Source organism: Geotrypetes seraphini, chromosome 4 (assembly GCF_902459505.1).
Source record: "Geotrypetes seraphini chromosome 4, aGeoSer1.1, whole genome shotgun sequence".
NCBI lineage: Eukaryota > Metazoa > Chordata > Amphibia > Gymnophiona > Dermophiidae > Geotrypetes > Geotrypetes seraphini.
The window spans coordinates 181,511,901-181,535,844 of record NC_047087.1 but is presented as its reverse complement, the minus strand read 5'-3'; the positions used below and the strand labels follow the sequence as shown (position 1 = coordinate 181,535,844).

General features: G+C 42.1%; 1 protein-coding gene across 15 annotated transcripts in view; it reads left to right on the top strand.

Moving 5' to 3' along the window:
• PAX2 (paired box 2) overlaps nucleotides 1-23,944 on the top strand; it is a 371,803-nt gene that overhangs the window by 199,468 nt on the left and 148,391 nt on the right. For all 15 annotated transcript variants that reach the window (XM_033942589.1, XM_033942601.1, XM_033942593.1 and 12 more), the window contains one exon: nucleotides 4,093-4,212. In XM_033942589.1, the coding sequence (XP_033798480.1) occupies nucleotides 4,093-4,212 (120 nt within the window). The remainder of the gene's footprint in view (nucleotides 1-4,092; nucleotides 4,213-23,944) is intronic.

Sequence of the window (23,944 nt, the reverse complement as noted above, 5' to 3'; positions counted from 1 at the left end):
TTTGTAAGGGCAACCTAGAATGATTTTACCCTCAGTATCTCCCCCTATTGTTTTTCCCCTAAATGTTATCTTTTACCTTGAATATTGTAGTTCTTGTCTTTTTATCTTCTGTTCCCGTTTGTCATGGTTTAAATATCTCTGAATGTTGTCATCTTCCTTAGAGATGTTTTTCATTTTAAACCTGTATTTTAGCCAAAGTAAGTTCTTATAATTTTGTGCACTGCCTAGAAGTCTGATTAGGCGGTATAAGAAATTTTAAATAAACTTGAAACTTGAAACCTACTCAGATAAGTGCCACTGAAGTTGTATCTGAGGTAGTAGAAGGTTAAATGACTTGCCCAAGATAAGAAAGAGTGACAGTGGTGATCTGAATCATTGCTTCCTTAGTTTTCAACCTGCTGCTCTAACTATTCAGCTTCCTATGACCAATAACTAGCTATCTCCTTAGCTAGCCAACAGAACTGCTGAAGAGGATTTTTAAAAACTGGAAGTATGGCAGTGAAAGAAAGTATATACCTTTTATTTGAAAGCTAGGAGGTTATTAAGGTATATTTCTCTCCTGTTCAGCACTAGGGTCTGGACAGCTCCGGTATCAGATAGATCAGGAGTCTAAAAGTCCCTCCTTGAGGGCCGCAATCCAGTTGGGTTTTCAGGATTTCCCCAATGAATATGCATGAGATCTATGTGCATGCACTGCTTTCAATGCATATTCATTGGGGAAATCCTGAAAACCCAACTGGATTGCAGCCCTCAAGGAGGGACTTTGAGATCCCTGAGATAGATAGACATAAGCCCACATCAAAATTAATAGCATTTTAAAATATTTTTTTGGATTGTGTTGAAAAAAAATCACAAAAATATAAAACTTTATGTATTATGGACATTAAAATTTAGGGTCGAATATTCAAAAAGGTTTAACCAGGTAGGAGAGGATTCTTCTCTATTAAACACTGCTGAGCTGGCCATCTACCAATATTCAGTGGCACTTAAACTGCTCTCTACTGAAACATGTTGAATATCTTCCACTATTATTAGACTATGGCAGGGCAGTCCAGGGGCAAAGCTTGGGTGAAATTGGATCTCAACTAGTTAGCAGTGATATTCAGTCTGCTTATCATTTAAGTAGGCACATTAAAAGGACAGCAAGAAGTCCGTCCTAACTTTATTCTCTGAGCTAACAAGGCACTGATCTGAATGTTGGCTGGTGCCTAGTTAACTTCTGGGTGACGGCACATACCTGGATATTCAATTATAGAACCTGGACACAGCCTGGCATTGAATATCTAGGGTTAACTTAGCCTGTGGCTCTCTGCAGCTTAAAAACAGATGACTGCTGTGGGCTGCTTACAAACAAACAAAAGAAACCAAACCAAAGAAAAAGCACAGGACCGGATTCAGTAAGGCCCTGATTCTAGAAACAATGTCTAACTCCTAGGTGCCATTTGGCACGATTGTCAATCAACCACTTGGCACCATGTATAGAATCGCATCAAGTGGTGCCTTAAGCGTTCTTAGGTGCTGGTAGGCATTAAATCCTTAGGCACATTGCCATTTAGGTCAGGGTTTTCTTGGCCTAAATGAGTGTGCTTAAGTCAATCCATGTCTAATCTCCACCTCAGTCCACCCCAAATATGTCCCTAACCATGCCTACTTGCTGGTAGGTGCCAGTAGGTGTCTCAGTGTAGACGCCTACCTCAAAGCAGTAAACATCTACCGAGTCAGGTGCCTACTGGCAAATTCATTTTTTAATTGTCTTTGATTTGGTTTTTAGTGGAGCTTTCAATTATCAGTGCTTATTAAGCAAATTTTAAAAAAAATTAAATTGACACCTAGATCGGTTAGGCACGTTGATCTAGGTGCCTGACTATAGGCATCTTTTATAGAATCAGGCTCTCAAATTAAGGTGCCCTTTATAGAATAGCATTTGTAATGGATTCCTTTAGGCTTGAGAACTTATGCCTTCTGAAACCTGGTATACATCAGCATTCTATAACATTGGGCCTAAATATTTGGAATGCCCCTAACATGCGTATGCCCCTCCCGTGGCCATGCCCCCATTTGGGTTGTGTATGAGACGCTTCAGACACAGTATTATAGAATAGGATTTAGACAAATGTGCACATAAATCCAAATTATGGCCGATTAAGTGCCAATTAAATTTAACTAATGTCAATTGGTTATTAGCACCCAATTGGCATGCGTATCTGGGCTCTACCACCAACTTTGATTACCTACATACAATCCAGGGGACAATTACATTAACTCCCCCCCTCCCTTTTATAAAACAATAGCATGGTTTTTAGCACTGGCTATGGCGGTAACAGCTCCGAAGCACATAGAATTCTTATGAGCATCGGAGCTGTTACTGCCATGGCCGATGCTAAAAACTGTGCTATGGTTTTGTAAAAGGTGGAGGGGGAGGGAGTAAAACTACTACATTATGAAATTCTCCAGAGAATCTGGGAAAATTATTGAATGAAATCATCTGAGGTTTTAAATAAAAAATAAATTCAACTAAATTCTGAAAACTAGCTAGCTACTTAAGGAGAAAAGATATTGCTGATTACAAACTAGAATATTCTAGAAAACCCTGGCTGTGGGCAATAGGAAAAGGGATGGGATGGAAGTTTTTCATATTCAGAGTATGGTGACAGGTTCTGGGGTAGCCACTGCAGAATCAATTCAAACTATAAGGAGGCCAAGAGACAGGTTTTTAACGTCAGTCAAAAAATATGAAGAAGAAAATGTAAAACTTGGCAAAGATTATGAGCCACATAATGTTACTGATCATCTAGACCAGGGGTGTCAATGTCCCTCCTCAAGGGCCGCAATCCAGTCAGGTTTTCAGGATTTCTCCAATTAATATGCAGGAGATCTATTAGCATGCAATGAAAGCAGTGCTTGCAAATAGATCTCATGCATATTCACTGGGGAAATCCTGAAAACCCGACTGGATTGCGGCCCTCGAGGAGGGACTTTGACACTGCTGATCTAGACAGACCTGCTTGGCACTCTCTGGGGGATGAATCTGGACCAATATGGCCGGGGGTGGAGCATAGGCAGTCAGGCATTACCCAGCTAGTAGTGATTTAGGCTGCCTTAACTTTATCCAAGTACAGGACTGAATATTTCTGGTATCTGAATAAATGGCAGTGGCCTAATTATACCTAGAAATTCACTGTCAGTATCCAGGCACTGAATATAAGGGTATAAAACAGCCCCGGTGCAGTTATTAATTGAACTATGCCAAACTGAAGGCATAATACAATTTTAATCTTGGCTTAACATCTTTGTCATTGCACATGAAGTATCTCATGTACCCACCCTCCCCTTTTACTAAACCGCACAAGCAGTTATTAACGTAGGGAGCCACGCTGAATGCTCCGCGCTGCTCCCGATGCTCACAGAGTTCTTATGAGCGTCCGGAGCAGCGCGGTGCATTCAGCGTGGCTCTCTTCACTAATAACCGCTATTGCAATTTAGTAAAAGGGGTGGGGTAGATTTTCTATCTTTTCTGTTATCTGTCACCATACCTTACACTCCCTGTCATTCACTATGCTCACTAGATGTGCCTCATTTGGTTCTGCCTCCTCCTAAAGTAGCATATCATGAAATAACCAGGAGTTCAGCCTCTTTTTTCTTGGTTTTAAAGTTATGGAACGATCTCCTCCTTGTTATCCATTAAAGTCCTACTCAAAACCCATTATTTTAGGCTTGCATTTGGTGTGGAGCAGGGTTGACACATTGGTGGAACCTTATCATTAATACTCTTTTGATTATTATTATTTTTTAGTTTTAACTTGGATAAAGTGTAAAAAATTTTTTGTTCTTTTTTACAGATAGCATGGTATGTTTGTCTTGAATGAGTGTATTCTTTCCTATGTTGAATGAAGTTATTTTCTTTTGTGATTCATTATATGTAAACCACTGTGACCTTTTGTTAGATATGGTGGTATATCAATGAACAAACATAACTATGTGTAGAAAGCGTTTTGTGTGTCAGTCTTGCCCAATCCTTAAATTAACTTTTATGTCAGTGGGTCCCTGATGCTGTGCTTTCTCCTCATGGGCTTTGTTCTTGCCTTTGTTCAGTTCCCAGCACAGCATCGCCTCCCGTCTCCAGTGCCTCCAATGATCCAGTGGGCTCTTACTCCATTAATGGGATCCTGGGGATTCCTCGGTCCAATGGTGAGAAGAGGAAACGCGATGAAGGTAAGACTTCATCCAATCCTTTGCACTCTCAGGCTCTTGAGTTCTGGCAAGCAACTGTCTGGCCAGATCACTTTAAGCAATGGGAGCTGGTGTTCAACACAGCTGTGTTGCCTGAAAGCTCTTCTTCTCAATCTCTTTATTAGCCAGGAATAGGTGGATGAGGTCAACCAGCACTCAAACTATGTTGTCATAGTTCCTGTTGGAATTAATTGTAACCACATTCAGAAAGTTCTCAGACACAGGCATCCATCATTGTTTATTATTATTAATATTATTTAAAATAATTTATATCCCGCACATCCCAAAATCTGTGCGGGTTATATAAAAACATTCAATTTATAAACAAGCACAATGGTAAGAAAAGTTACATTCTCAATATCAAAATCATCAAGACATAAATTTTATTTTTAAAAACCTTCTTGAAAATAATGAGCCTCATTCTAGAACGAGTCACCTAAAATTAGGCACGAATCACATGTGTGAGTTATAGAGTTAGGCAACATGCCTTATAGAGTAGCATGCAACCAGATGTGTTTGCACATTTTAATGAATGACAGTTAATCTCAATAGTTGATTTTTAGTGTCCATTTATTGACAGTTAAGGGCTTGTTACTCATTAATTTACGTGCATATCTTGGGCGCACCATCAAATTTGGGCATGCAACTCTGGGTGCCATATGTAGAATGTGGAGACTAGTGCACATAGCTGTCAATTATTGGTGCCTTTGATGCACCTAAAAAGTGGCTAGCTGCGTGTGCCACTTTATAGAATTGTCTCCTTCAATGTATATGTGCTGATACTCAGCTGCTATGCATAAACTTGTCTCACTCAGCCACATAAAAATCAGGTATAGATAGAGCATCCACATGAGACATGAGCTATAGATAGAACTGCCAGTATTCAACACTTCCACATAGAGAAGAAAATTCTATAAATGTCTCTCAAAATTTGGTGCTGAATGGTATTCTATAATAGGTGTTCTGGGATCGATGTCCTTTATAGAATAATGCACATTACCAGGATTCATGCTCAGCTTTGAGAACAAGGAGTTAAAAGCAACTGAAATTGGGCGTGAATCCCGACATGAAAGCTGGGCACGGATCCCCTGAATTCTAGAACACTGCATGCATTTTAAGGGAATGCCCCCGGCCCCTGCCCCTCCCATGATCATGCTCCTTTGCAGATCCACGTGGAAGCACTTATGTACTATTCTATAAATGGGTGCATTGTGTTTTCAACAGGTCTGCCATTTCTGTCCCATTCCAGCACCTTGCAGTCATTAGAATGCTTTTCCACACTGAAATTTGGCGTGGAAGAAGAGCTTAACATTTGACACCACATAAAAAATTTCCTTCATAATTTATACACATGGTGGGTAACCCTCTCTTTTACGAAGTCGAATTAGGCTTATCATTAGCCACGGTGGTATTGGCTCCGATGCTTATAGAATTCCAATCAGCTTTGGAGCTAATACTGCTGTGACTGGTGATAAAAAAGCCTAATGCGGCTTCATAAAAAGGGGGTACTTTTTATTGCAAGTATTAAATTTATACAATCACATCACAATGTAATTCTTAGAAATAAAGAAACATGGTAACAATAATTCAGCAAAGGAAAAATAATATTCAGTATCATCCACATATCAAAGGAAAATGAGACCAAGAGAAGGAAAAAGGAAAAGGAAATTAAAAAGATTTTTTTTACAGAGCAGAAAGCCTAATCAGGGAAAATGCCTTAGCCAGCTCTACAGTATATCCTATGTAGAGACAATCACACAATCACTTTAAATTCTTCTTTAGAAACTACAAAATCCAATAGATGTCTAGATTTACTAAAGGCAAAAAAAAAAAAAAAAATTCTCTCAAAAATATTACAACACAAAGAAATCAGAAAAAAAGACATTCCCAGACCCTGCACCATAGGGCGCAATGCCAGAAACTCCTGGCATTGTTTTAGGGCACACCTAGAAATATCAGGACATATTCTAACTTTGGAACCCAAAACAACTGATTCATATAACATAGTAACATAGTAAATGACGGCAGATAACGACCCAAATGGTCCATCCAGTATGCCCAAACATACACTCTCTATAAATAATGATTTAATTTAAATTGTTCTTTTTCTTAGATTTTTCAGGGCCAGAGGAACCCAGAGCTCCGCCTGGTACTGTGCCCATGTTCCATCCACTGGAGTCTCTGTCAAAGCCCACTCCAGCCCATCTAAACCATCTCAGCCCATTCTCAACTGATGGCCATAATCGGAACACAGACCATGTAATATACCATTATTTTCTGATTAGTGAACCTCTATGTTCATCCCACACTTTTTTAAAACTGGCACCATTTTCCTCTCTGCCACCTCCCTCAGGAGCGCATTCCAGGCATCAACCACTCTCTCCATAAAGAAGAATTTCCTAACATTACTCTTGAGTCTACCACCCCTCAACCTCAGATTATGCCCTCTGGTTTTACCATTTTCCTTTCTCTGGAAAATATTTTGTTCTACGCTAATACCTTTCAAGTATTTGAATGTCTACATCATATCTCCCCTGTCCTTCCTTTCCTCTAGGGCAGGGGTGTCCAACTTTTTGGCTTCCCTGGGCCACATTGGCCCATAAAATGTTTCTGGGGCTGCAAATGCTGCAGCAAGACAGAGGAGGGAGCCAGCAAGACGGTAAACACCCGGGGGCAGCAGTGGAAAACACTGCATTGCCCTCGACCGGGGCTGCACAAAATACTTCACGGGGCCGCAAGTTGGACACCCCTGCTCTAGGGTATACATATTCAGGGCTTCTAGTCTCTCATATGTCTTTTGGCGCAAACCTCCTACCTTTTTTTGTCACCTTTCTCTGGAGTACTTCAAGTCTTCTTATGTCTTTTGCCAGATAAGGTTTCCAAAATTGAATACAATACTCCAAGTGGGGTATTGTATTCGAAGAATAATGAAAAATCAATTTGAGACAATTTGAGAACAACATTCCTGTCCAGTTCTAAAGCAAAGGTCACAAATAAAGCAGTTCTTTGTATCACTACGTCCAAAGATGACTCTAGAAACTCAGTTAAATTTAACCCCATTTCAGGTGATATATTTGGGTTAACTCCGTATGATGGTTTCCACAGAGATAAATATAAATCTCTCACAATAGATAGTGTCCAAAGCAACTACCTTGACCTCATGCTGGTTATACGCTTGAACATGAACATTCAGAGCTCTCTTCACATTAGAAATATCCGAATAAATATTAGTAGCCACTTCCATCAAAGAAGAATTCAATATTTGCTTGGCATTCCATAGTGTATCCAAAGTCACTATATTCAGTCTCAAAACAGACACTGCTTCCACAGTTGTTCCTTCCCCCGAGGGAGCTGGGGTACTCACTGTTGGTAATTTCTGTACCTCTGAGTCTTCCCCTCTTCCAAAGATATTTCCGAGAGAGAAATCCAAAGCCAGAGGGCCCTCCAAGTAAGACCAAGTAAAAATTCCTTCCTGGGCAAATCACTACCTCCACTGGCACTGGGCCTGCCATGAGACCTGATGGTCCAGTGGTGGCCGGGACAGGAGGGATCCCTCCCGCCTCCTGTCCAAGCCCGATTCTAATCATTTTTATCTCTCTCTCACCTCCCCCGCGTACCTTATGTTTCCCTGGTGGTCCAGCAGTGAATTGTGGCAGGAGTGACCTTCCTTCGCTCCTGCCGGTGCAGAACTGCTAGCTAATTGGCTGCCGTGAATTCATGGCAGCCAATCAGCTAGTGGTTCTGCATGGGCAGGAGTGACCTTCCTTCACTCCTGCTTGTGCAGAGCTGCTAGCTGATTGGCTGCTGCGAGTTCTTGTGGTCCTGCGAGAACTCGCGGCAGCCAATTAGCTAGCATTTCTGCATGGGCAGGAGCGAAGAAAGGTGTTGTGATTCACCGCTGAACCACCAGGGATACTTAAGGTACACGGGGGAGGTGGGAGGGAGATAAAAATAATTAGAATTGAACTGGGATAGGAGTAGTGAGGGATCCCTCCTGTCCCAGCTACCGCTAGACCATCAGGTCTCATGGAAGGTCTGGTGGAGGCCTGCAAGGCATCAGGAAGGAGGGGGGAAAGGGTACAGAACCTGGAAGGGAGTGGGGGCTGGGTGCAGAGACTGGCAAGGCAGGGGAGGGAGAGAGTGTGTGGGCTGGATGCAGAGCCAAGCAGAGCAGTGAGGGAGGGAGAACAGGGTGCAGAGCCTGACAGGGCAGGGCAAGGCAAGGCACTGCACTTGAATATTAACACACACACACACACCCTCCCTGGTTTATATTTGAGTCAACATTTTTTCCTCCTTTTTGGAGGGATAAAAGGTTACCTCAATTTATATTTGGGTCAGTTTATATTTGAGTATATACGGTATGTGCCTACACCTGTATTTTACAAAATGCATGTGCAAATTGCAACTCGACACTGCGCAAACTGCTCCCCTAACATGCTTACTCCCCTAACATGCATACGAGTTCACACCTAATTTCACCAAGCTTTTATACCGGTGCTAATTTTATAAGAGTCAAGAGAAATACCACCTGGAGTGGCAATTACAGGAGGACCAGCAGTAAAAACACCAAACCAGTATGGCAACATTTACAATATTAGCACATCAACCCAACACAGCCACGTTTCCGCATCAGGGGTAATCTATCTTATTGACGAAAAAGACAGTGCGCTGTTGACTATATAGGACTTGCTGAGTGAGAATCTTGTAATATCAAGTAGTATTGCACAACTTTTTTGTTTTAGTTGAATCACAGTCATACACTTTGTGAAGTCATGCATTAGGAGATTCTCAGTCAGCAAGTCCTATATTGTCAGTGGAGCACTCTCTTTTTGTCCAATAAGATTTATTTCCCCTGAAGCAGGCGGATGCCAAAACGTGGCTGTATTGAATCGATGCATTAATACATTTCATACTGGTGTTCATAGAGGCTTTGCTGGAGTTGCCGCTCGAAGTGGTATGTCTTTTGACTGCCTCTTTCACATCTCTCTCTCTCTCTCTCAAATTTTATATAGTAAGAGGCCTTTTATAGATATGAAAATTCTTTGTATAACTATCTGCGTAGTGAGATGTCTATGGATACTTCTATATTCACCCGTGCTTACTATACATATAGCACCCCTGAATACATGAATAATTTTAAATATCCAGATTAGACATTTCAAATTATTCCCCAGACATCCCACTGAAAAATGAGCTCGTTGTCTGTGTAATGCTAGCCATAGTTCTGTAGCCGTTGGCATATAAAGGGAGAGGAGAGAAAAAAAAATCAGGTCACTCAGATTCCATTATTGGTTCTCTCGGCCTGTCTTTCTTCCTCTCCCTGCTCCGTCACTCTCTCTGACTCCATCTCTCTCTGCTACCTTTCAGTCCCTTTCTTAGCTGATCATTCACTCCATTCCCCCTTGTCTTTACCTCTCTCCCAACCCCCTCCACACTCTCTCTCTCCGTCTGTCATCTTTGTTGCTGCTGTTGCTTGCATTAGGCAGTAAGAGCAGCACGGATGATTAAGAAGAGGAGAGATAATTATGTGTCAAGATGATGTAGCCAAACTCCCTGGTCGGGCGAAGGCAGCCAGAATGATGCACAGTGTGGGTTCAATAACGGATGCCTGGATGAGCGGTCCAGGACAGGAAGAGGACTACCTGGTCTTTTTTTGCTTTTCCAACCACACAAAAAAGTGCATTCAGGCTGCTTGCACTGAAGAGATATACCAGGAGGTAGGCAATGCCAAGGGATTCCTTATTTCTTCCAGAGAAGATAGACACGTCACAGTAGGAAAGAGTGCAAGGGTCTATTAGGGAAGTGTGATAGCTTTGAATAATAGAATAGCTATGGCAATAACTCTTTTGTATAAATTAAGTAGCTAGTTTGTGTTCTTTCTTAGAGTTCAACAAAAAGTAAACGTCTGATTCCATATATATAACATAATAAGAAAGATGATCAGCTAGCTATGTTTCAATTAGAAAGTCATTATATCATGCCCTCTCCCCTTTCAATATCTTTTCCCTGTTCCCAGAGTCCAGCTCGCTCTTGTCTAGAGCATCACATAACAGTTGAACTAGCCCTTTACAAGAATAGACCACTTTTCTTGCTTGTACTAGTTTTGTACCTTGAGAAAGAGAGAGATACATCAGCCACCAAGTAGTCACAGAAGACATTTTTGGTGGTGGAACTTTGACCTTTGACCCCCCCACTGGAATTTTTAAAATTGCAACTCCAAAGCACAAGCCAAATTAAGAAGCCTTTTGACCAAAACCTTCATAAACTCTGCCCCCTTGGATTACAGGTTATAATTTTATAATCTTTCAGTTCATGCTAAACTTTATTTGGAAGATGGCAGTTCTGTTGCATTCATTTAAGGACTGTGTAGCATCTTCTCCAAAAAATAGACCCAAAGCAGTTACGATTTATGAAAAAAGAAGAGTATCAAAATAACATACTTGAAATGAATAACAGTGTCATACTGAAAGTGTTCTAAAGAAAAGTGAATTGTTAACTGTCTTATTGTTATGGAGACTGTATCACTACATTCTAATTTGAGAAAATGTAGCCTGTGTTAAACCACTTATTTTAAAAATCTGCACAGATAATTGATAAGGCCAATCATTTCAGTGAGAGAGTCAAACTCATTCAGGCTCATATTCAGAGTTTCAGACCATGGGAGATTGCCAATGATCTCCCGTAGTTCACGGTAATACTGGAAATTCAGTGCTGGTGCCATATCCAACCACCAGCATTGAATTTCCGGTCTATTTTTGGCTGGCTGGGACATAACCAACTATGTCAATATTCAGCAGCTAGCCAGCTAAATCTCAACAGCCAAAGATATACCACCCTTTTAGGTGGCTGTCTTTGGCCACCAAACTTAGCTGGCGAGCCACTGAATATTGGCAGTGACCAGCTGTGTCATGGAGCATAGCCAGTCATCAGCCAATCCAGAGATTTGGATATTCAGCATGAGATAGCTGGCTATCCCCCACTGAATATCAGCGGATAGCCAGCTATGCCCTATTTAGCCAGCTGGGAGCTGTTCCTGACCGGCTAAATAGCGCTGAATATCAGCCTCATTGAATCTAATTAGCTCATATTAGCTATGATGTCATAGCTTGTTGCAGTAACCAATCATAAACCATATAAGACCGAGCACTTTGAAGCACTATCCCAAACATGGATGTCCCCAGGGTTTTTGCTTGGCTGTTTCCAGGTTCAGTTTGTTTTGAACCCTGCTTTAAAAGGACCTTGAGACATTGATTTTAGGAGTAAACAGGCAGATGTATGCTTTGTCCCATTAGTGCATAGCTATTAACGCGTGAACACATAACTACATCTATTTTGTAGATTCTACTGTATAAACAGCACCTAAGCGTGCCTACATTGTAGGTGCCACTCTGCGTGGTTGTCACTTAAGTGGAATTAGGCATCATTAGGCACCACTAAGGAAGGCGCCCAGCACATTAGGCTAGGTTTTACCAAGCTTAATTTACTGGCACCTATCTTGCATGCCTAGCAATGTCAAACTTTACCACACCCATTCCCCTAACCATGCCTACTTTGCAGGTAGGCATCGTTAAGTGTCAGATGGTGCCTCAAGTTAGACGGTGCTAGGCACTGCTCTGCGTTCCATGTGGAACTCTTAATTAGTTAATTTGTAACATTTATGTCAATTAATTTCATTGACGCGGTCAAATACCACACCATTTATGCTAATTAACATAATTTGGGTTGCGTGCGGATTTTGGTTAGGCATCACTAGCAACGCCTACCTTAGGTGCCATTTATAGAAACTGGCCCTAATGGCTCACGTGCTATGTGCTACTCAGTTTGCATGCGGGAATGTAGCTGCACTAACTGACGAGTGCAGAACACCTCTCCTCCTCGCCCCTGATTCTCCATAGCACTAAAAATCATTTTTATTTTTGAGCACGTGGATAGTGCACATGGCAAAATTATCAAGGGACACCTCAGCACACCCTGCAGAAAGTGATTTTTTGCTGCGGTAGGTACACATTAGTGTTGACCACAACTTAAGTTTCAAGTTTCAAGTTTATTAGTGTATTTGATTAATCGCCTATTAAAATTACTAAGCGATGTACAAAATCAATAAGGAGCAATAAAAAGAAACTAACAATATACATAGTGGTTACATATTATACATACATGAGTCGGGAGGAAAGAAGGTTAAAAATTACAATTTTTAAATTTTTTAGTAGAAAAATAAAGGAAAATACAAAAGGAGGGGGTGTTAAAACCATAGCATTATTAAAAGCATATCCAAAAAGTATAAAAAGTTTCAAATATTAAAAGCGTCATTAAATAAATAAGTCTTTAATAATTTTTTAAATGTTGAGATATCTTTTTCAATTCTAATGTATTGTGGTAGGGCTTTCCACCATTGAGGTCCCATCACAGTGAACATGTCTGATCTACGTGTTCCAATAATTTTTAGAGAAGGTACTGTAAGCAGATTTTGTCCAGATGAGCGAAGTGGTTTCTCTCAAATTGTGTGCCACTGCACAGTGGTGTGCCCTGAAGAGATTCCAGAATTCATTTTTTAAATTCCCTTCATAAATATAAATTAGAACAGATGACATGCACATCACGTATGCAAGAATCTGTCAATGTTATGAGCATCTGTGTGCGTAAGGATACAACTTCCCAGACAAGCATCATTCCTTGACGCGATCGGTCTTAACTTGAGCAAAGTAATCAAGGCTTTGTTACCATTTGGATCTTCTTATCTTTGCGAACTTGGATTTTCGGCTCTGACAGAAATTAAATTGAATAAAAGAGAATGACTGCAGATGGTGGATGATGAAATGCGTGTTTGTTTGTCGACTTATCGAGCCACATTTTGAGTTAATTTGTACTCCTAAAACAAGCACATCCATCGCATTGATGAGCAATCTATCTACTTTAGTTTCACTGTTGTTACAATTACCCAAACATAGCTTAAAGAACTTTAAATAACTCTCAAATTTAATTTTTTGTTGGTTTTCCAATTTTAGAATTTCAATCATAATGTGCCGTGAAAAACATTTGTTCTGTTTAGTGTGCTGGAGCTAAAAAAAAGTTTGAAATACACTGGCTTGGTAAACGGGCCCCTTAGTTAAATGAGCACTAAGGTGATAATTCTAGAACAATGTGACTATATTCAGGCACTTAGAGGGTATCTGTTGTATAAAAAATAGCATAACAGATAAGATACATATTTGCTCTTACACATGAGCACCATGGCTATGCCAGCCACAGAGCTGGTGAAGTGCTTGCACATAAATGCCAGCGATAAACACATAGGATACCATATATAGGATGTGGGCCTAAGTTAACACATAAATTGGTCTGTATAGCTGATTTGGGGCACAACCTAATTGGCAATTACCTTCAGCAAAGTTATTTAGGCATGGTTTTCTTTGGTCAAAATGGGTGTACCTAAATGTTATGCTGCTTATGGCCGCCAAGCACGAATCTGTATTTAGTAGGTGCCTTTTATAGAAATGTGCTAATTGCCATTCTGATTGGCACTGATTTTATGATGCCATATATAGAATTTGGCCCATAATTTATATGCATAAGTGTGAGCCTTGATCATGCTCTATTTATGTGTAAAATACATGCTATGCATGTATTTTACACATCTTTATTTACGTGTATTTGCATATAATCAACACATAAATGTTAAGAGTCTGTTTTACAAAAGTTTTAGCATGCACCCAGATGAAACAAAATGTACATCCTTGGTGCCTGATAAAAGAGAGCTCGAAAACCGGTTTGGCAAAAACCTATCATGAAACCTGTTGCTGGAGCCTTTTCTGTGGACACACAGGGCTCCTGTGTCCCAGAGTCCCTGAACACCAGAATTATAGAAAGAGGCGAGGCTTCCTAACCTTTAGCCTGGCTTTCTTAAAGCTTACTTTTGCTCCTGGGAATGTTGATTTTCTTAAGAACAGCTCCTGCAAATCTTTATAGAAATAAGATCCAGCACATTCTCTTAGCACCACTTTGGGATGAATTCTATGAATCAGCCTTGTGGGTTTTCACTTCCTCAGCATACTACAGTTTGATCCCTAAAACATTTCTTGCTCTCCTTGTGGGCAATAGGCACAGGGAGTTCGGCTAGCTGGCTTCCTTAGTGCTCCTGCATGCTCTGGATAAAGCTGTAGCTGGGCAAGGTAGTTTATTCTTTCTCTGAAGAGTCCCCATGGATTTCAGACAGGCTAGATCGCCGGCAGTGAGGAAATTAGGACGTAGAAAAATCCAGAGACACTTGTCAATCAGCACCCGTTTTTTCAGAGTGAACTTGACAGAAACAGAGAGAGGGAATTTAGGGATGGATGGGATTATTGTAGCTTGGAGTGGTTACATTACACATTGCTTTACTCTCTTCTGTTCTTCTGTTTGCCTGCTGTGAATGACTGGTGTACTCAAAGCTTCAAGTAGGGAGGTCTATAAAGACTTGGAACATAGAGTACTGATTATACTGAAGAGCACAAACTTGTCAAGGTCAGGAAAACACAGTAGATCAATCAAGACCTATACATACAGCTCTGTCAAGTGCTCTTTGAGCAATAAAATATGGTAAAAGCAAATGGAATGTTAAAAATTATTAGGAAAGGACTGGAGAATAAAGCAAGACCAAGGGGGAGTGCCAAATAGTTACTGCAGGGGCCTGAAAACCAAGGAAACCAGGGTTCAAATCTCACTGATGTTCCTTGTGATCTCAGGAAAGGCACTTAACTCTTCATTACTTCAGGTATAAGCTTAGATTGTGAACCCTCCTGAGACAGGGAAAGGCCTGCATACCTAAATGCAATTCACCTTGAGCTACTACTGACAATTAGATTATCAGACATCCATGAAAACCTGGACATATCCTCTTTTTAGAGGACTATCCAGATGCCCGGAGGGATTTTCAAAACCTGGCATTTGTCTGCATTTTAGAAGTCCCCGACCTCAGGGCTGCATCTGGAGGGCGTCTGCGCCTACATGGATGTTGACATGATGACATCATATGCATGCACGCATGTGCATGAGTTCATCACGTCAATGTCCAGCATGTTCAGATGCAGTCCTGAGCTCAGGGAGGTTCATGTGGGGGTGGGGCTGTGATGGAACAGGGCAGGACCAGATGTCCTCTTTTTTTAAAGAGGTAATCTGGCAACCCTAATTGAAAAGACTGGGCTATATCCAAATGTTAAAAAAACGAGTATAGAATGTAAGCCCGTGAATGTAGATACCGGGTATTTGCCTCATATGTAGTAGCTGTTGCTCTAACTCTTGCTAGAGTTGTGCAGGCCTAGGGTTACCAGGCGTCCAGACGGCTTTTCAAAACCACGTCAGGAGAGCATCTGCGCTTGCATGGATGCAATGCGGTGATGTCACGTGCATGCGTGGAGGCATGTGAGATCATTGCATCATACCTGCGCATGGGTAGATGCCTTCCTGACACAGCTCCGAGCACGAGAACAGTTTGAGAGGGCGGTGTGAGGTTGGGGCGGAAATGGGGTGTGATTTGGGCAGAACGGGGCGGGGCTGGATAGAACTGGGTGGGGCTATGGGTTCGGATTTTACAGTAGTAAAATCTGGTAACCCTATGCAGGCCTACATTTTTTTTGTTTATGGGATTTTCCAGTTTCATGTCATTTGGAGGGGGGGTGTTTCTGGGTTTTTATTTCAAGGGCAATGTTGTCAATAGTGCAACCTCTTGAAACATAGTATGAATTACTGATTAATAACTACATATATTTAGCTGTTTTACTCATTGATACTGCTCACTTCAATCAACTACTTCTACAAATGCAATATCACCACATATATTTCTTCGTTAAATCTCGCTGGATCCTCAGAAGTACTGCTACATAAGATTCTCCACACTCAGGTCCCCTTCTATTATTATTCACCTATATTTGTTTATCCATACTTTCAGAAACAAACACAGTGCACCAGAAGTAGGTCTAGAGACTGCTAAGGATATGGAGTTATTTGAAACTATGTGGGGGAATAGCAATGTCATTCCTCATGTTGTTTCATGGGGATTTTAGCCCAACATGACAGAAAATTTTTTTATCCTGTGTTATTAATAGAGTGCCCTATTAATCAATAGCTTATACATTTCTTCATTAAATCTTGCTAGATCCTCAGAAGTGCGTGTTTTGTGCCTCATATGATTTTCCACACTCATTTCCTCATTCGGCAACAAGCGAAACATGGTAGAGAAACATGTTCCCCCACTCAAAACTATGTATAAGATAAGTTTGATGTGAGCTTATATTAAATTGTTCCATAAGTCTTTCATAAACTGAAAAATAAGTTTATGCAAACAATAACTAAAAAGCTATTTCCTTTTTTTTTTTTTTTTTAACTTTATTGATTTTCCATTACTAACAAAAAGTGCAACACAATATTCATATCAATAACAAATAAGTGCTTAAATCCAGTCAGTAGTATTGCAACAACATAAGCCCTCCCCACCCCACAATTACATCAAAGAATCACATTAAAGATATATCACTCCCCTCCCTCCCCCCTGGATGTGTTTGAAATAAAGCAACTAAAAGAAGGATTAAAAAAAAACAACAATAACAATTGTACAAAAGACGTCAATGGACCCCCCAAACTAAATTAAATATCTTAGAATGCCCTAGTATGTAGCTATTTCTTGTTTCTGTCTCTGATATTCTCTGGTATCCCTGGCAGTTATTATCTGGCAGCTTGCATACCAAGGAATGATCCCAGTGCTCCAAATTTGTCTACCTCATTCTTAAAACTTTTGGTCTTTTCTTCCCGGAATTTGTCTCTCAGGAACTCTCATCATCTTTTTGGCAGTATCTGTCCAGGATAGTCAATGCCTTTCTCTCTGGTGCTCACTTTCCAGTTTTTTTTGGCACTCTGCTGGCTTTCTCTCTGGCATGCTCTGTATTCACCTCTCTTGGTGCCTATATTGCCAGAAGTTTCTAGACCTGTATTTCTGGGATTTGTGTAATTTGAGATTATGATGAATGAGCAAGACTTGCACTACAGGCATATTACTAATTTTAAGTTGAATATCCAAAGCGCAGTGACATGGGTAAGAGAGGAGACTTTAGCCATGTGCACCTCACCCCAGGAGTCTTATGCTTTCTCTGTCATCCATGGTATGGATTTCAATTGACAGAACTGAAACATCTTTATCCCAGGACAAGCAGGTCGGATAATCTCATATATGGGTGACATCATCTGATGGAGCCCTGGCGTGGATGTTTGAAAGTACGCTACAACTTTAAGAGTCCTGGGTGCACCCGTGGCTCCCGTGCATCAGCTCTCCGAAAGAACATAATAGCATAGCAATAGCTGCAGTTTTTCATCTCCACAGAGTTAAGAAGCCGAACGCAGGCATCTAAAACCTTTTTCTTTTTGCTTATTATCTTAACATAAGAACATAAGAACATAAGAACATAAGAACTGCCTTCTCCGGATCAGACCTTCGGTCCATCAAGTCCGGCGATCCGCACACGCGGAGGCCCTGCCAGGTGTACACCTGGCTTAATTTATAGTCCACCATATCCTTATATGCCTCTCTTAAGGAGATATGCATCTAGTTTGCTCTTGAAGCCTAGGACGGTCGATTCCGTCATAATCTCCTCTGGGAGGGCATTCCAGGTGTCAACCACTCTCTGAGTGAAGCAGAACTTCCTGACATTAGTCCTGAACCTGTCCCCCCTTAGCTTCATTACATGTCCTCTAGTCCGTGTCAAATTGGACAATGTAAATAATCTTCTCTGCTCTATTTTGTCGATTCCTTTCAGTATTTTGAAGGTCTCGATCATATCCCCACGCAGTCTCCTTTTCTCAAGGGAGAACAATCCTAGTGTTATAAGTCTGTCCTCGTATTCGAGTTTCTCCATACCCTTCACCAGTTTTGTTGCTCGTCTCTGCACCCTCTCCAGCAGTTTTATATCCTTCTTTAGGTAGGGAGACCAATGTTGGACGCAGTATTCCAAGTGGGGTCTGACCATTGCCCTATAAAGCGGCATTATAACTTTCTCCGATCTACTCGAGATTCCTTTCTTTATCATGCCCAACATTCTATTTTCCTTCTTTGCCGCTGCCGCGCATTGTGCCGACGGCTTCAGGGTCCTATCTATCAGTACACCCAGGTCCTTTTCTTGTTCACTCTTCCCCAGAGTTGCACCTGACATTGTATACTCGTATTCCTTATTCTTATTGCCTAAATGCATCTTCTTTTTCTGCAGACGAAAAGGATCATTTTGGATTGGGCCCTGATCAGTCTCAACCAATGTCCAGGCCCAAAGTGCTTGGGGAAACCCAGGCTTCCCCAGGAAGAGGGTGAAGGACTTATTGGTGCCAACCCCAAGTCATAGTGGAGCCCACACAGAGTCAAGTGCTCAGCCCAACATGCTAGCACTGACACAGTAGCATAACCCCAGATCCTGTGCTTTGCTATTATGTATCAGCTCATTCAGCTGCAGAATCCTTTGTCTACAGAGGCTGCATACTTCCAAGAAGCGTGGCTTGAGGAGCTTATATAGGTGCTATGGGGACACTATATGGGGTAACGCCCATGCCATTCCAGTGCCACCGCTCATGGCGTCTGCTTCATCGGAGCTACCACCCTCGGGCGAACCATGTAAGAGGGCAGAAAAGCAAACCTACTGTATGTCTCCCTCTCCAGGTCTGTGTCAGTGTCTTCCCAGTCCTCTTCACCATCCGCGTGTAGTAGACGCCAGCATACTGAGACTGGATCTCCATCTCTTCAGTCTTCCTCTTTGAGGCCTGCCTCCACAGTGGGGTCACTGGTGCCTCGACACTAGACGTGGCCTATGCCAATGGCACCTTTGCAAGTGTTGGTGCTGGCACCATTTATGCCCAAACAGCTTCTTCAGTTTTTGCAGATGGAACTATCTGGGTTTCTGCAAGCACACACAATGCCACACCCTGCCTCAAAGCCTTCTATTAGATGATTGTCTGAGGGCCACATAGAATCTCCAGTAAGATACCAATCTCGGATCTTCAGATGTTGGAGAGTACTGCCTGATCCCGATGCACATCATTGGCACACCTCATTGGTGACTGGTGTAGCAGCACATGGGTGAAAACCATCACTGGCATCTGCTGTTGACCCACAGACCCAGCACCCAGCATCATGATTATGGCATAGAGCCTCATCAAGGGAGCATAGCTCTTCATCTCGCTCTAAACACTCCTCTCGCCATTCTTCCTATCACAAATCATCCCATTGTTCTCTACAACAATCTCCTTGATGTCCCCATTATAGGCATGCTCTACCAAGACCTATCCATGAGGGGTATGATTCCAATTTGTCTCTCCGCTGTTCCAGTAACTATCCTGGCCTCTCAGCAGATGAGTCTTCAAGTCAAAGGTCACCCCCAGAGAGTCTGTCTTTCATGAGGTTTATTGGACAGATGGGGCAGATACTGCCAATCACCATGGAGTCTGCAGCCTAGCCTCGAGCAGAGCTCATGGCTGCATTTGACTATACCAAGTAGTCTAAGGACTGCACCACCTTATGAAGGAGACCTTATTCAAAAACTGGGCTTCCCCACTTGATGCCCCAGTGGAGCCGCAAAAATTAAGTGTTCTCTATCACATCCAGACCTGCCCAGGGTTTGACAGACCACAGTTACCACATCAGTCTTTGATCACAGAGTCTGCCTTACAGATTGTGCACAATGCAAGAACCCAAATCAACCTCCCCTCCTCCCCCCCATACGAGAACCCATAACTCTGGATAAATTTGGCCACAGAGTGTCCCAGGAATCAATGTAGGCTAATAGAATCCTGAATTATAACTTCTAACTGAAGTCCCTTGTTCAGAAGATGTCCGAGTATGATAAATAGATCTCATCAGAACATCTTCCTTCTTACCAGCATCTCACGGCTGAATTCCTGGATACCAGGACATACATAGCATGTTCTGCATTTGACACGTTCAGTGCTACCTCCCAAATGTCTGCAGTCTCCATTGCAATGAGAAGCCAGGCTTGGCTGTGGATCTCAGATCTCAATATACTGTCTCTCTAACATACACTGTTTGGGGGAAAAATATTTGGAGAATGCATAGAGGAGACTTCCCAGAGAATCAAGTGTCATGCCAATAACATGATCGCTGTATCTTTCTCCAGATCAAGTCAGCCTCAGCCACCCAGGAGGTATTCCAATGCCTACAGGTGCTCCTCTTTCTACCCTAGACATGGATAAAGCCAGTCTTCCACATCCACTTATCTGACTCAGCAACAATCCAGGCAGCAAAAGTAGCAAAAAATCTCTCTGCCTCCTCTACCTAAGCAGCAGTCCTTTTGACTATATCTTAGAAAGCATGACCAGCATCTCTCATCCTCCACCTCACCTATTTCCATCGATGCTGGGCCCAGATTATTACAGACCAGTGGATCCTTCAGTTGGTAGATCAGGGCTGCACCCTTCACTTTCAGACAAAACCTCTGAAGCACACTCCAAGTGAGTCTTTCTGTACCCAACAATGGACCCTCCTTCACCAGGAGACATGTTCCCTCCTCCAGCTCATTGCCATAGAGGAAGTCCTTGTGTAGGAGAGAGGCAGAGAATTCTACTCCATGTATTTCTTCATTCCCCAAAAGACCGGGGACATCCATACTATCTTAGACCTCTGAGTCCTCAACACCTACTTAGTCAAGAAAATATTTTGCATGGCTTCCTTGGGAACTCCACTACAATTATTAAAGAATAATTGGCTATGCTCTCTAGCCCTCAGAGAAGCCTACCCTCATATTTCTATTTGTCTCACCCGCAAGAAGTATCTCTGCTTCCACATAGGCATGCATCGCTTCTAGTACAGCCCCAAGATTGTTCGCCAAATGGCTGATGATTGTGGCTGCAATTCTCCATACCTAGTGATTTCAGATCTTCCTCTACTTGGACGATTGGCTGATCAAGGCGGTCATGCCTCATCAAACTCACCAAGCAATGCAAACAAAGGTTTGCCTATTGGTGCTCCCCTAGAACTCACTTAAGCCTTGGAATTTATTGGAACCCACTTAGACATGACTCTTACTCGGACATTCCTGCCCCCAACAGAGACTTAATATCCTGATTCAGCTCTGCCAGGAGGCCTTCTCTTGCTGCTGCTGCATCATAGCCCATCAGATGCTGTGAATTCTTGACCACATGGTCTCCACAGTATATGTGGTTTCATTTACCCACCAGCACTTCAGAGACCCTCAGAGCACACTTTCAGCCCAATGGTATCCAGCAATCAGATGGCTCTCACAACAGCTCAGAGTGACTTCAGCACTTTGAACATTGCTTCAATGGTGGTTATCACCTACCAACATCTCCAGCGGCCTCTTGTTCCAATCTCCACCACCAGAAGGTCTTGACAGCTGATGCCTCCACACTAGGCTGGTGAGACCACCTCAACAATCACCATACTCAAGGTCTATAGAACCTTTCCAAGAGGACCCTTCATATGAACCTCCTCAGGCTGAGAGTGATTTGCAAAGCACTCTGTGCTTTCCAGGACCACCTTCTCAACTAAGTTGTACTCATCCATAAGGACAACCACCTGCTCTGCTCTGTCCTCATCTGCACAAGCCTCAAAAACTTTAAAATCATAAGTGTCTGAGGCTTGTGCAGTTAAGACAGAGCTTACAGGAATGTGGCAGGGACAGGGACAGCAACAAAACTCGCAGGGACGCGATGGGGAAATTGAGTTCCTGTGGGGGTGGGGAAAATTTGTCCCCATGTCATTCTGTAGTGTCTACCTCTCATTCACTCCTGACTTTTCACTTTTTGATCAATGTAATAAGTTAGAGTTAGTGGAAGTACAGACCTGCCTTAGAGTTACAGTGGTATGAATGAAATGCCAAAGGAGGTTAAGGGTGAAGGACTGAGGGAATTGGGGGTCAAACAGAGGAAAAGGGGCCTTCAGTTTCAGGCATGATTTAAAAAGGCACCAAAAAATTACAATAATGTAAAAACAAAAGAGGCCTAACACCTGACAGCATTAATTCATCACAGCCTTAGCTCTCTCTCCCCCCCCCCACCCCCCCGCCGGCTCATGTTCCCATTATATTTGTTTGTAAAAGTGGAAATCAATTTTGAAGGTAATTTTCTGGAAAGAATGGAAGGGAGGTGGGAGGGCCTGATAACATAGAAATGGCAAAAGAAGGGAAAAAAAATTTAGGCCAGGCACAGCCCAGGGCCAGCTCTTGGCAAGGTGAAAAGAAATTGCATATTCAGTCTCCATCCATGAATCTCTTATGCTCTCACCCGCCTACTGCTACAAAACAATGTAAGCTTTCATGTGTATATTTATGTATGTATATATATATATATATATATATTTTATAGTATCAGGGCGAATTTTAATGTTAGAGTCATTAATTCTGATGATTATGGAAAGAGAGGAGAGGGGCTTTAGAGCAGTGTTGCTCCAAAGTATCCCTCCCTATTATTTATACCCACCCTCCTCCTAGAAATTACAAGTAAATACATATAAGATCTGAGTAGCTGTAGGGGAGAGTGGGCGTGGGGAGCTGAGATAATGCTCTGCCTGGGATGGAACTGAATGACTTTGAAAGGGGGCAGAAGGGAGAGCGTTCATTACTGCATAGCCACACTATCTTGTGTTATTACAAATTAAAATTGACCTTATACACTTCACAGCTATTCCTCTGTCGGGGAGGGGGGAGTTTAAGCTGGATGGGAGAGGGGAACAAGCATTTGTGTGTGTATGTATGCGGATGTATAGGGAGGGGGAGGTTCTCTTATCACTGCTTCTTCACTAGACTAGCCAGAGTGAGGTGACATTTGAATTTACAATTCCGCTGAGAAAAGCTATTAATTCACAAATTAACATTTCTCTCTCTCTCTCTCTCTCCCTCTCTCTCTCCTTCTCTCTCTCTTTCTCTATCTCACATGGATGTGCAAGCAATTGAAAAGACAAAGGAAATAGCCTTAAGGAACAGACTTTACTGCTAGTCTGTCTGTGCAGAGATTGCTACCACCGCTCCTAGATATATAAACCAATTACCTGCGTGGCTGTGTGCATGGCAGTCTGCTATTACCTCCTTTTGTAGACTGGAATCCATCCCCAAATTATAACGTGCATCTAGTTATTATAAACTAGCCCCACAATGCTCTTTGCTTGGCAAACAGAACCATCACCTGCAGGGGGAGCTCTGGTTCTTGACAGAGTAGTTCACAGAGATTTGGAGATACAATTGATGCAAAGGTGTGTAGGGGGTGGGGGGGGGGGGCATCACAAATTCCAGCTCTCTGAATCTGTTGGTTTACCAGTACAAATCATCTTGGAAGGGATGTCTGGACTGTTTCGATGAAGTTTCTCAGCATCCCTATGTAGCAGAAATGCAGGTCCCATATAGCTTCAGGGGCCTGCTGGAAGAGTTTCAGACAGATGCTTCCCCCTCCACCTCCAGTCATAATTTTCTTGTCCCTCATTTCTTAAACGCATATCTTTCTACATACACACACAGTTAGAAATATTCACAGCAAGTGACACTAGCAGAAGATATATCACCAATCAGCCTGAACAAGAGGCAGGCACTGCAAACGGTGGAGCAGTATAAAGCCTTCATTCAGGTATTCCCTATTACCTATACACATAATTGGACTAACAATGCAACACTATGAGAGATGTCAATGACATACCCCATGTCATTACCAAAAAAAAAAAAAAAAGAACAGGAAGCATGCA